This window comes from Dreissena polymorpha, chromosome 4 (assembly GCF_020536995.1).
Source record: "Dreissena polymorpha isolate Duluth1 chromosome 4, UMN_Dpol_1.0, whole genome shotgun sequence".
Taxonomy (NCBI): domain Eukaryota; kingdom Metazoa; phylum Mollusca; class Bivalvia; order Myida; family Dreissenidae; genus Dreissena; species Dreissena polymorpha.
Genome location: NC_068358.1, coordinates 66,399,817 through 66,414,897, shown reverse-complemented (window position 1 = coordinate 66,414,897; position 15,081 = coordinate 66,399,817). Strand labels below are relative to the sequence as shown.

Below are 15,081 nucleotides of genomic sequence, written 5' to 3'. Positions count from 1 at the left end.
ATAACTGTGTGCATTTCAAGATATGTTCCCAATATTGATTAAGAATTGAGACACATGAAGGGTTTCTCGGTATGTAATGATTTGGGAGATCAAATTATGTTTTTAAACCCGATTATGTTTGTGCGTTTGATGATGGTAACCATAGTTCTCGCAGAGAGTGTAATATAAATGTAACCTTTTCAATGTTTGCTATATAAACATGCTTTAACAACAACACTTTTGTGAAATATTGAATAGCATTGCGACAACTGAAGAGTTTCGCGCGATTGAATGAGTGAAGAGATAAAATTTATTCGAAAACCGACTTTTTCTGTTCATTGTATGATGGAGTCCTTAGTTCTCACAGAGATTTTAATTTTCAGGTCACTTTTTCAATGCGTGCTATTTTAACCTTTTTTACAATACAAATATATATTTTTTATTAACTGAAACATAAATCAAATATATAATTAAACTGTTTTACTAAATAAATAAAAAATATTGTTTAGTTATAGATCTTTGGTTCATTTTTCTCTTGACGTTAGCCCACAACACTCTCCAAATAACAATCTAAGAAGGACACCATAAACGAGTATATCCATTATTTTTTGCGCATACAATTTTATTCGTACCATCGTGTATTACACACCTTCTTTAACAATCTAAGAAGGACACCATAAACGAGTATATCCATTATTTTTTGCGCATACAATTTTATTCGTACCATCGTGTATTACACACCTTCTTTAACAATCTAAGAAGGACACCATAAACGAGTATATCCATTATTTTTTGCGCATACAATTTTATTCGTACCATCGTGTATTACACACCTTCTTTAACAATCTAAGAAGGACACCATAAACGAGTATATCCATTATTTTTTGCGCATACAATTTTATTCGTACCATCGTGTATTACACACCTTCTTTAACAATCTAAGAAGGACACCATAAACGAGTATATCCATTATTTTTTGCGCATACAATTGTATTCGTACCATCGTGTATTACACACCTTCTTGTTAGGGAAATAGTTGCAATGGGCACGCACTTTAATGATGCATACAAAAAAAGGTGTAAACATGCATTCACATGCAATACATGCATATATATATATATATATATATATATAAGTCTACTAAAACAATAGTTTTTATGTTGAAAGCTTTTTATGACAGTGGTACATTGTATAGTGAATCATAATGGTATGCATGCACTCCTGTGTACTTTTTCATCCTATTGCCAGGGAGGGAAAATAGTGATTGCCCTTAAAGTCTCTATAACGCTCAAAATCAACGCAAAAGTTCGTAAAGTATTTCGTAAAATAAAGTTAACACCTAAACAATCAGTGTTCCTTATAGTAATAGCCACAATTTCAACGCTAGGTGTGGTATGATTACATAGTTTTTTGTAGATACAAAATGCTCGTTTTTATTTATTTGTGACACAATTAATTCCATTTTAATTTTCCGCGAATATATATATTCATACGACACACGAACACTAAAATGGTACCATAGTAGTGTTCATGTGTCGTATGAATAGATATCAGTGCGGGAAATTCAATATGCAAGACAATAATAAAAACGAGCATTTGGTATCTACAAACATCTATTTTACTTGACCACATCTGGCGTTGAAATTTCGGCAATTGTTATAAGAAACACTGAGTATTAGTTGGTTAAGTTTATTTTACGAAACATTGTACGAAATGTTCGTTGATTTTAAGTAGTAATGTTACTTTAAGACCGCGGCGAGATTTTGGCCTTTGAAACTGAATTTAAAATTTTGATAGTCGGGCCGGGCAACTAGCTTTTAAAAGCCTTAAACAATTCAGTTCAATGAATATTTACTTAAAAAATGGCGATTGTGAATCAGTTTAATAACATTCATGGTTGCTTCATTAAAATCGTTTAATCATTTTTACTATTGACATGCATGTAACACTTTTTTGTTTCTTACAAAAGCAGTTCTAAATCATATACAAACACTTCAAAGAAAAAACATGAAAATAATTCCCCTTGGCGTAATCCAACTGCGTATCTCACATTTCAGAAACAAAACACAGAGCTGTATAACACAAGATTTAACATCTGTTAACAATTTTATAATTCTCAGTAATTTACCTTCCGTGTTAATTTATTTTATTTCAAAGTATACAGTGTTTTTTTTAAATGCATCAGTCAAACCAACGAAGAACATGACAGAACAATGTCAAGTGTGTTCTAGATAGATCTATTGAAGAGCTACAGAGCATGAAGCACAACACAACACGTCTTCTTAAACGGTGTTTTCATATTTCGTATTTATTTATTATGTAAACTTTATTTTGATGATGTTAAAAATTAACAAGACTTGAGACGAAACTTAAGAAACAGCGCAACAACTACAGACTTCCAATTCAACCAGAGATGAAGCTAACTATTGCGCTGCGGCATCTTGTGTCTGGTTCAAAGTACCGTGATATGTGACTCGGCTTGAGGGTACCCCACAACACTATTTCTCTTCTCGTGCCAGAAGTAAGTACCGCTTAATTTACTATAGTGCTGAAATTAAATTTTAAATGCTTATGTAAGTCATTTTAATATATTTATATATTTTGATGTCTACTTCTATCATCATTTTATATGAATTGGATTGTGTTTAGTTATTGGTATAGGATAAAAGGCAAATAGATGAGTGCGCGCACTACAACACTAACCACCTAAATCGTATAATACCATTAGTACTACCTTGTGTGCATATCTTGAAATGCACACAGTTATATGCACCGTTTATCAAGAAGTATATTTTTACCTAAACATCCACTCGCTACAGGTCATGGATTATCTACTGTGTAATACACTTATAATCCACGCTAGCTTATCGTACTGTTATCTTTTACTCGTCAGGTTTGTAGAGCAGTCATATATGAGTATGCGGACGAGGTGATGCCGTTGCCAATTACAGCTACCGCTTGGACGCGAATAGCTTACTGCTTCAGGGGCAGCCGGTATTTCCCCCATACGCTTGGTGTTATAGATGGCAAACATTTGCCTTCAAATATCCACCAAGATCCGGGTCTATGTTTATTTTTTAAACAAGTAGTACTTCTCCGTTGTCCTGCTAGCTCTGGTGGATTCTGACTACAAGTTCGCCTTGGCTGACATTGGAGGCCGTGGTGCTGCATCCAATGCACATTTGTGGAACGAGTCAGACATGAAGGCAGCAGCTGATAACGGAGACATTGACCTGCAAGAATCTGAAGCTTTGCCACATGATACTGAGGATGTACCCTACTTTTTCATCGGAAAGAAAATATAAAAGTGTTCGACTGGCCAAGATATATTTATTTTATTTTTGGCGTAAGTGTACATAAACATTCATGATAAAGAAACAAACAAGCATATGTATTTAAACAAAGCAAATAAAATTATGATACTTTAAAATATATATAAAGCATCACATAAAATGACCGTTTCTTGTACGTTGGTGTTCGGTACTTTTCCGTTTCTCTCACGTTGGGAGAACGTTTTGTCCGGTACTAATGCGCTACACTGCCGTTTTATCCGTTAGAAGTCCGGTTATCGCACAGTATTATCCGTAAGCCGACCGTTAAATATCCGGTATATATCCGTTAAATGTACGCTTTTTCCGTTACATCCCCGGTTCTCGTGCGGTCATTGTGTGTTTCCTACGCTTCACACATCGATTTCGAGCGTCTTGAGCGGTAGAGCAGGTAAATATTATTACCGGATAACCAAAATCTGCATATTCTGTCCGTTTTCTCTCCGTTACATATTCGTTAGTCGGTCAGACCGGGCCTTAAATTTTGAATGTATCTGCCTAACTTTTTGTTTTTATTGTATGAGTGTATGTGTGCTCACTTTGATCGGGACTTTTTTTCTCTGCGCGAATGCGATTTAAGTGTGAAACTATGGGCGAATTGAAGATGTAGACAAATACAATAGTTTGTACCCAACCCATGATAAGTGTGTTACTCGGTGAATCTTAGTAAACCAATGATACGACCAAAATTATTAAGTATTAACATTAGTTGTCCGCATGATTCAATGAAACGAACAACTTAAACGGCATTCAATCCATTCACATATTTAAATATGCTCACCCTCACCAATAAAAAATGAAGATCCGTCCGACTAAGGATGGAGAAATTTCACTGTGGTATCTCCTCTTGTTTTAATTTTAACATGCAGTGTTCGTGCTCTGTGTGAAACAATACGAAGAGCTTAACCTTTTGCTCATTTCTGAACTCATGTTCCATAAATACGTCTGATTGTGTGATTTATGAAAAAAATACACTTAACCAGATTGAGTCAATGAATTTAGTTACAGGAACGACTTAGGTCCACACAATTATATACATGTGTATTAAAATCGATAAGTTTGCGGCGTTCTGGTTTGGAAATATAGTTAATAGCTAATGTGTATTTTAGGTTTATGAGAAAAATATGTTGAATCTGTGAAAAAACGTTTTTGTATTTATAAGGCATATTGCATTTTTAAGCAATCACATATTTTATATATCAAATCAATATACCACAGCAAAGATTATGAAATTTGACATATAAATGCATGTACAGGCACAGGTAACGTTTGTCAAACATTACATTAATTTGCCTTTCAATACGTTATATTTGATACAGTTGTAAAGTTATTACTTTAGTTGCAGTTAATGTTTTTTTATCATAGATATACGCGAAGTAATTTTAAATACAACAGGACGGATCAATAATTTTATTGATGCATTGAATGTGAAAGCCCCAAGTTCATGCTATTAAAGTATTCAGATCTCTTCAACTGTAACTTAAAGGCACTAAATGTATATGTATCAAACAGTATAAAAATGACACTTGCGTACCGATAAGGATTTTAGTGGTCTGTAATATATTTTAATAAGTGTTAAATGGTGTTTAAGAGTTTCATGCATGACATTACTTATTAGATAACGATCCCCATACAATTATTTTCAGTAAGTAGAAAACATTTATAAAATGTTTGAGAGAATGCATAAAGGTCTGAACTGTTGGTCTGACTTTTTTTAGAGATGATAACTAATGATAACACGATCATGGTTTATAAAAAAAGTTTCAGAGCTGGCACTGAACACAGCAATAAATTTAACCTTGCATTGAAAGCCTACAAAAGACACAGGATTCCCGCTACATGTACATGCTGTCAAAAGAACAATACCCATTGAAACTTACACAAAATCGAACTCAGAAAACTTTTCTCCGTTCCAAAAATGAATAATAACTAGGTCGGATCATCACAGACAATCTAAATGGCGTGAATAGTGTTTTACCATTTAAAGTATTGAGCCCGAGCAAGTTGTGAAGACGTCGATCTCATTACATTGACCCATTGTACAATTAATTGCAAAAACATCGAATATGTATTTTCGTGTTTTTTGTCTATAATCAATTTGAATGGCAGTGTTTTAAAATTAATTTTAATTTCCGCGTGTGTATTGTGTAATACATTATGGGCTAGTGAGATTCGGCATACCTTTGAACTTGTAAAATCAAAATGCTTTGTCCACAATTCAACGCGGTTACGATTTAAGCATTTTAATGAGACAGGGATTTGCTCACAGATTTTTGTATTTAAAAAAAATGTCGTTAAATGAATTTAATTTAAAAAATGTTACATTTGGAATAGTTTTGGATAAGAAAATAACAAGTGGAACGATTTGAACCCGTGCTATTTAAAGGACCTTTTTCACGTTTGGTTAAGTGACAAAATTGATTTTTTTCAGATTTGCAACTTTTCGTTTTATTTAGTTATGATATTTGCGAGAAAACAGCAATACTTAACGTTTACTATGCTCTAAAATAACCATTGTATGCATCTTTTGACGATTTCAAAACCCAATAATTATAAAGTGTTGCAAACGCGAAACGATTGATTTATTTCGAGAGTTCTGCTGTTATCGTTATATTTTGTGACATTACGAAGATTGCTTATATAAAGTATAAAATACACCATTTCAATACGAGTGGTTTAAGCGCTAGATTTTTACTCCAAGGGTCAGAGGTTCGAGCCCAATTGAGGATTACTTTTTTCTTTCTTTAATTGTATTCTTGTTTTTTACTGGAGCTATTTAGTTTCAATTTTTACGTTAAAAAAGTTTAAGCATTTAATGACAAATCTCAATGCATGCACAAAACTGTGAAAAGGTTCCTTTAAATACATAATCTAACGCGAAACAAGTGTATTACTCAAGCTTGAATTTGGAGCATTACTCAAAAGATGTCGGTAATACACGCTAATTTTCCGTTTTCGATTGATAAATATGAACTAAGGAACAAATTGCGTAGTCGAGAGTGTTATTTCCCATGTTTTAATATGATGCATTCTTTGGTATATATTATATATATTATATATCCGAAAAATTGGTAGTTAACTTTTTCAATAGTTAAACAATTGCATTGAGATAGAAATAAACTGTTCTTATTCAACATATATTATATGTTTCCTTTTTTACCTAAATGCATTGAAGTATGTTTACTGTTGAGTAAGGACGAATGAACACTTAAGTTCAGTTTTATTATTATACCCTATTTTGTACAATAAGGCCTTATTTATTTACTTTATGTCGTCGTTTGCGAAGCTAGCATACCTCATCGGCTAAACACATACGAGTATTAACATAATATTGCGAACTTTTAGCGAAATTATGAAATTTTGCGTCACCTCTTTTCCAACGTATGTGTTCGCATAATACGGTTTATAAACAACTAGCCTAGGCATTGTGTGAACCAACGAAGTGCAGAATAGTCTGTTCGATTGGATTAGTTCGTGAAAAGAGTGTTAATATATAGGGTTAGAGCGAAAATTATATTGGCTGCATTATGGTAATATGAGGTAGCAAACCTTTTGGAATTCTTGATATGTCCGACTACACTTTGAAAGTTTTAACAGAAGACAAACAATATATATAAACTATTAAGCGGAATCAAAATTAATGTCTTAGAAACCGTTATGAAAAGCTAAAACAATAAGCATCCGATTAAAACTATAAGTATACTGCAGCCTGAAAGTGTTATTGCATTCGGGATTTATTTATGATTTTCATGACTTGATTTGGAAAATCTTTGGCGCAGAGGATATTGGTTGCTACTATAATGGTAACACGTAGTGAAGGGTATCCAGTGAACAATTGATGCCAGAACGGATGCAGGGTGCAGTAACGTCTTGTCAATGCTGGCAGCTTACACTACTTATAAATATACGGTCACTGTTACTTCACAGTATAAAGAATGCGGCAAATATTAGCTATTGTGTTGCTTGGTAAGTCAATATAAAGTCTTATATCGTTATTTGTACCAACACATTGACCAGCATAAACAAAGTTAATTGTTAATTTCCCATGCCTAAAGTCTGGATGAATTTGTAACTTCAATATCACTTTTTTGCTTTTTTTGCTCGCTATCTCGATTTGACACTATCCGTCTTGACATTCGTTAAAATAATGTTGGTGCTATAAGATTATTTTCAAAGTCGCTACGCATGTCTATTCCGAATCTTACTTTGTCTGATCCCTTAAGCGCCCACTCAAGAAACACACAGTGTCCAGTGTTGTTGTTAACACATTCGCAGCGGTATATCTGCAAACTAGGGATTTTATCACGCATTCAAGCGATGACGTTTTGTATGATAGTGATTGCTAATTTGCTATCGATAGATGTATTATATGAAATAAAAGCCAATGGGTTTGAATTGTTTTGCCCAATCAAGCCCAAACTGAGTATTATCCCGTGTTCTATACTACGTGAGGTTTAAATGCGCATGTGCAATCTGCAGCGACTGTGTACATCAAACGTATAGAATGCATATTCAATAAGAATTTTCAACCGATTTTATGTCATGATAAGATATTTTAAACGCATGTTAACAGAAAATTGTCTACATAACTAAACAGTGCAGTGTCACTAGAGATTGCACAATAAAGGTATCGTATTATTCGTAATGCATAGAGATTGCACAATAAAGGTATCGTATTATTCGTAATGCATAGAGATTGCACAAAAAAGGTATCGTATTATTCGTAATGCATGCACCATTCAACAAATATAGTCTCAAATTTAACGGTACGGTGCAGACCAAATTACTGATATTTGAGGCGCGCAACTTCTTTGTTCGACTGTCAATCATAAGTCAATACAGAAGCAGTTTTTTTTGCAATACCAACACTAGTTTGTTTGAATAGTGGATAAAAGACCTTCATTTTTTACACAGCTTTTTTTTCGTTTTTGAAACCATGCCATTACATGTATTAACCGCTACTATCATAAAATTTCAGAAATTGGAAGAATATGACGATAACATAATGAAAAAAAACTTGGAATTTGAACAATCACATTTAATGAATGTTTTACGTCATGATTTCTCAGAATGAGTGTCATATTTGCGGCTCTTTTCAGATAGATAAATTATTTGGTTAAAAATAGTATGTGTCATCAAATCGTTTCATTGAATAGGTAGTTATTAACGCAGTATAATTGACCGCCATCGGCGTTTGAAAGGAATTTATTCGCCTTAAAAATTGCTTAAATTAAGTTATACAATTAATTGAAAAGAACAGTAAAAATATGCAATACGAGATCAAAGGATTGGCTGTCATACTTTAGTCTGTCGTTGAAAATTGTATGCATTCAATAACATTTTAAACAGAGACAAGAATTATCCCCACGCAGTGCAAAATACGTGTGGATGACCTTGAAAGTGTAAGTATGGTCTTATTTTTTGTTAAGCCTTATGTTCATGCAAAACAGTTATTTCATGATGTTCGTAAATAGCTTGCACACAGTAATCAAATTTCATAACTCAATGTTAAAATAAAATTAAATAAATCGTACAAACACGTCACTGTTTATTTAAATGTTTCTGGTACTAAACATGTTTCGGCATGTAACTCAATGTTAAAATATACTTCGAGTACTGTATGAATGTCTTGGTCCGTAGTCAAGAAATGCTAGTATATAAACGAGGATTTGTTTGTGATCTTTCGCAATAGTCCAATATTGTTAAGGTACATATTGTGAACAATAAACACGAATTTGATTAACTTGCATTATAAAAAGAATACAATTAAACAACAACTTTATGTATTGAACTGTACATGTCTAAAGTAGCTGCGCACACTTGTCAAAGTCTGCGAAACCGTAAAGTGTCAACTATTTTGTTCGTTTTACAAACAAAATTAAACTCGCTTTATTACCGTAGTTATATCTATTTTAGAGGTGTGATTAAACATTTGAATATTATTTATTACGTATTGTAACGAATTGTTGTTGGAAATAAGTATATTTCCGTTCGTATTATCGAACTTGCTTAATAGTGAATGATTCGATGGTTTGAACAGAACCTTATATACACGAGGCGGTCAAGGGTGAAACAGACAAAGCGAAAGCAAACACAGCAGATCAGTTGGCGGATTAATGGCTTATTTTGGTAACATAGTTAAGAAGATGACATATTGTTGCTTACTCTTACGCATGCATCGAAAAGGTGGTCGCATTTTTTAAACACCCGTGCTAGAGGTGGCGTGGTTTGATACCTATTCTGGTGACAGGAAATTCGCAAGTAAAACATTTCGGATTTTAAGAAATTGTCATAAAAGACACCATGAGTGGCGTTTTGAGACGATTGTTTCTACCCAGCTGCTTAAGTTCGATTTTATTTTGACGTTATGGAAAAACATTAATCTACATGTTTTTACTGCAAAACGCAGACATTATATTTTGATAAATTAACTTGTGGGGATAGGTTGTTGAGGCGCCGATTAAACCAATGAAAAAAGTCTACTTCATCTGAAAAGGTAGAAGAAAAAAAAATGCAACAAACACCGGTGAATTGCCATTTTATGTCTATATTTTATTTCATTTTCACAAGTTTTACTGGAAGGCTGCAAGAAATACATATCTAAATACAAGTTAATTAAAAAACGAAACTGACCTGCGATGCGCCAGTGTAAAATGTGATAGGACTGTGCAACGCTTGATCTTTGCATTAGGGTGCGCGGATTTGGTCTACTTAGTTGTGTGTTCTACGAATAAACGATGAGGCACTTATTGGTTCTTGCGTTTTTCGGTAAGTTGACAGAGCTTGCGCGCGTACTACTTATAAATTTCTACGAACATCTATTATTAAGTTATGCGCACGAGGAAAGGTTGGACACATATTATTTTGCAATTTTGATGCTTCATATGTTGTTGTCTGAGATTAAACAACACACGTTTCAGGTTTTGTTCTTCTTATACGTGTTGACACTTTAAGAGGTTACCGTGCATTAAATACAATAGTACATTATGTTTTCAATTTGTCTTTAAATTGTTATAAACGTAGCTCCTAAACATTATGTTTTATGTCGGATTTGTTTAACTTCAATTTAATTTAACACATACGAAATAAGTTGTCTACTCTTTAGGAACTCTCAGTATGTTTTCCTTTGTAGAAAGCAAGTTTGTTTTCGCCCACAAATTATATTATATTATATTATATTATTAGCCATTATACGCGATGGTTGTTTTATTTTAAGAAATATTAACTGTATGTATTTCGCTCCATTAAGTCAGTTTGCTTCGTATACACCATAAATATATGTTGGAATTGCACATTTTGAGATAATATCTACTCTTATTTAACAAATTATCATTTTCTTTCTTCGCTTATCCGACCGACCCTAGTTTTTGTGCCGCTTTGATACCTAAAGAATGTTTCATAGAGATTGTAAACATTAATATGTATACTTAACTTGGTAATCGTAAAAAGTTAACCACAGAAAAGTTAAGCCGACCTTAATTCCGTACTATTTTGTATTGCTGAACGTGACATTCGTCAGCATTTCACTATTTTATGCATATAAATCATATCGGCCACTTGTATCGACCATAACATTATTTTTACCGTCTTTAATCCACGACAAATCCTATTTTAAGCATATCCTCGTATTAGTTTAATAAAACTACAACCGGTAATAATATATTTACCGTTGTCCAAGCATGGTCATAAAATACGTTTTCCTTTGGTTTGAACTGCTCAATAAATGTGATATTTTAAAAGAAGTTAGTGGACGCAGCATAATATATCAGACCTTTACCCAAATATATTTGAATTATTGCATTTTTTCGACCTGATTTATATAACTATTCATATTCCGGTACCTTTACAGCCGTGAGAGCATTCGCGGCTGAAAATGCAGTACGCTAAAAAGCATAACTTGTTTTGCATGTTGCATGTAGCTGCATTATTCAAACAAGACAACGCTAATGGACAAAATAAAAATAAAGTTGGCGTGAACATTATTACCCCGTTTTTGCTCTTTTTAAAGTTTTGGAATTTATCAACCGTTGCACAAATGTCTGAGTTTGCGCGTTATGGTAGTGTATCCGTAATGAACTCTAGCGTTATTTTCCGATGTCGGCTGTTGTCGGTATTTACCGCCGAGTGTACTTTAGTTATATTTCTACATTCGATGTAGTCCGCTTTACTCTTTTTGTGAAATCGTCGTTTTTTATAGGATTTTTTTTAAAGATCTAAGGCGTACTTATGACTCAACTGTTGGGTGGCTTTTTAAAAAGTAGAAAAATTGTACATGCAATATGAAAATAGGCAACCGTGATAACTAATAATCTTAGAGTTACGTTCTTCATTGAAATACATACATAATATTATTTTCACACTAATTATACTAATTATAACCTAGGTCACATTGTGTGAATTTCTGGTTAAAGATATCCTTTCCATGTATTCTGTGAGGTTCCAATTGCGTTACAGTATTCCTACATACTTAAGTAATTTGGTTACTAAAATATAAACATGTATTACATTTTGGGTGTTATTGTCTATGGAAACGAAATAACCAGATGAAACACCATATGTCTGGTTCGGCGACAAGAAACCTTTCCCATATGCGCGTTGTCGAACCCGGTCGCCTATGTGAGATAGCACGCGTATCATACCGACCAGTTTTTAAGAAATAATTTCTCACACAAGAACTTCGGGAGTTTCTGCAGAGTGAAAATTGTCTATTGGCATTGAATAATTGTAGGCCATGTATCATTTTAGAAACGTTACCCATTCTAACAGGAAGAAAACTGATTGTTTCGAAGCATAGCATCGTAGTTTACTCAACAAATGACGTCATTGTTACATCACCGGTTACGAACATGTTGGAAAATAAGCACTCGACTTTATGCTCAAGTCTGAATTCATTTTATTTAAATACTTTGGATTGTGATATTTGTGGCAAATATACAACATTCACTGTAAATCAAACTAAGTCGGTGAATTTTGTTGCATGAACGACTGACTACTCAAGTCCATCAAAAGTCAATATGTCCACATGTTTAAATCAGTTATTTTCCAGTAGATGTTTCTGAGTTTTGTTGGACAAACGGTTTTATTACGCAGTGATGTAAGCTCATTATACCGATTTAAACAAAAAAAAAAAATTAAAAAATATCAACCCTCTAGTTTCTTTCATATCATACACAGACATGCCTATAGGAAACTGCGTATAAACATTCATTAACATGCACATATAAAATTACATTAATTTGCCTTTCGATAAATTGCGTTTGATGCTGTTCAAAGGTTATGAATTAACTTGCAGTTTAACGTTTTTTATCATAAATTTACACGATTGCGGTAATTCAAAATTAAACAGGACGGATCAGTAATTTTATTAATACCTTGAATGCGAGTCACACGTTCATGCTATTAAAGTGTTCAGATCTCTTCAACTGTAAAGTGAACTAAATACATATGAACCAAGCAATATTAAATTGACACTTGCGCACCGAATTTTTAGTGCTCTATAATATATTTGATTCAATGTTCAATGGTGTGTGTTTAATAAAAGAAGAGTTAACATAACAATTATATATTTTATCTGATACTTACAATTAAACTCAAACTGCAATGTCGGTAAAATGAGTTCTATAAGATGACGATTTGTTGGATTATAATCTGCATATTCCCTAAACTATATTTCAAAATACCTTTAATACTTATCCGTCATTTATAATTTAAATAATTATATATTTTTCTTCGGAAGCAATATGTCAAGTTTATCATTAATGTTTTACCAACTAATAACGCATGCAAATGTTCAGGATGCATATTGTACATAAAAAGAAGCACTTGAGTTAACACTTTGCATGCTGGGAAATTTGTCGTCTGCTAAAATGTCTTCTGCTGAATTTCTAAAATTAGCATTTTCTTCGATTTTTTTCAACGAATATTATCAGAATAGCAAACAGTTTGGATCCTGATGAGACGCCACGTTCTGTGGCGTCTCATCTGGATCCAAACTGTTTGCAAAGGCCTTCAAAATTCGGTTCCCGCACTGAAAGGGTTAATGCATCAGGGTCTGAACTTATTGCAGACGATAACTTATGGCTAAATGATGATACGTTACAAAACACTTATACGGAGCTTACTCTTAATACAGCTTTGAATTCAACTTTGCATCGAACGCCTATGAGAGACGCAAGATTAGCGCTACATAATCACGTTGTTAAAAGAACAACATAGCGCGAAACTTATACAAAATCGAATCTAAACAACTTTCTTTTCTTCCAATTATGAAGCCTCACTAGTTATTGCAATCACGGTCTGATCATCACTTGCAATAATAATGGCATCTATAGTGTTCTTAAATTGTTAATTTTCAGCTCCCAAAAGCTGTAATTATGTTTTCTGTGCTTTATAATGAGAATATGAATAATTCACTACACTATAATCAAATCTATATTCGCATGTGGTGTTTAGTAATTTGAATTGTGGTGTTTTGAGCTAAATTGTTATCTATAAGTGTTCATTATGTGGTACCTGTTTGCCTAAGTGAGAGATTGGAAATGTCTTTAAACCGGTAAAATCAACAATACTTTGCATTACCAATTCAAGGCGATGACCCTAAGTTTTATAATTTGTATGTTCACATAATTATCTTTAATTTGAAAAAGTCATTAAATGAATTTAGATGTTAATGCTTTGTTTGTGATACACGTTTTTGCTAAATTATCGTGGAAAAGCCTTACGGATACTTTATGATTATTTCCGGTTTCTTATAATAGCACCTGTAAAGTAATAGAGAGTAAACCTTAAAAAAAAAGATCACCTGGTCATTGAAGTTAGTGATTATTATTATTATAACCCTATATAGTTCATTACATTTATTTAGTAAGAGAACACAATTCAGTGTAGTATGTGGTTTGCACTTGACAGATGTTAATAGTTGTTAAAAATCGTGTACAATACGGACTTATAAAGTTTACTTAATGTCTTTTTCTGCGGAGATAAGTTACTTAATCGGCTAAACATATGCGAGTATTTACATAATATTGTTACCTTTTTATGAAATTATGACAAGACGCGTCACCTATTTTCAAACGTACTTATTCGTAAGAAAGAGTATACAGCCAACTAACAAGTGGTAAGCCTAGGAACATTGTGTGAAACCACCGAAGGGCAGAATACTCTTTTCGATTGGATTAGTTCATGAAAAGAGTGTAATTTATAAGGTTAGAGCGAAATTATATCGACTGCAGTATGGTTGGAGGTTGTTACCGTTTGGAATTATTGGTATGTCGGATAACACTATGTAAATTTTGACAGACGGAAACAATAAATATAAACTAAAGCGGGATAAAAATGTATACCGATGATACCCGAATTAAAAGTAAAAACAAGAAGTATCTGTTTATAATATTCAGTAAACGTCGACTTCCAAGTGTCATTGTATTTGCGAGTTATGCATGCCTTTCATGACCGTGTTAAATATATTTTGATTAGAGGATATTGGTAACTACTGCAACGTGTACCCCGGAATGATGGATGCACTGTGAAACATTTGTACTACTGCAACGTGTAACCCGGAATGATGGGTGTACTGTGAAACATTTGTACTACTGCAACGTGTAACCCGGAATGATGGATGTACTGTGAAACATTTGCTTTGGAACTAATGCACGGTGTATTAACATCCCGCAAAGCTTACTGTTTGAACTACATTTGGTATTTGGTAATTGTTACAACAAAGTATGAAGAATGCGGCAAATATTTGCTATTGTGTTGCTCGGTAAGTCAATAT

The 15,081-nt window shown here is 33.2% G+C and overlaps 1 protein-coding gene across 1 annotated transcript in view; it reads left to right on the top strand.

The window, feature by feature from the left end:
• Positions 1–3,179: 3,179 nt before the first annotated feature.
• LOC127878483 (uncharacterized) overlaps positions 3,180–15,081 on the top strand; it is a 59,597-nt gene continuing 47,695 nt past the window's right edge. The window contains exon 1 of the mRNA XM_052425009.1: positions 3,180–3,251. Within this exon, the coding sequence (XP_052280969.1) occupies positions 3,180–3,251 (72 nt within the window). The remainder of the gene's footprint in view (positions 3,252–15,081) is intronic.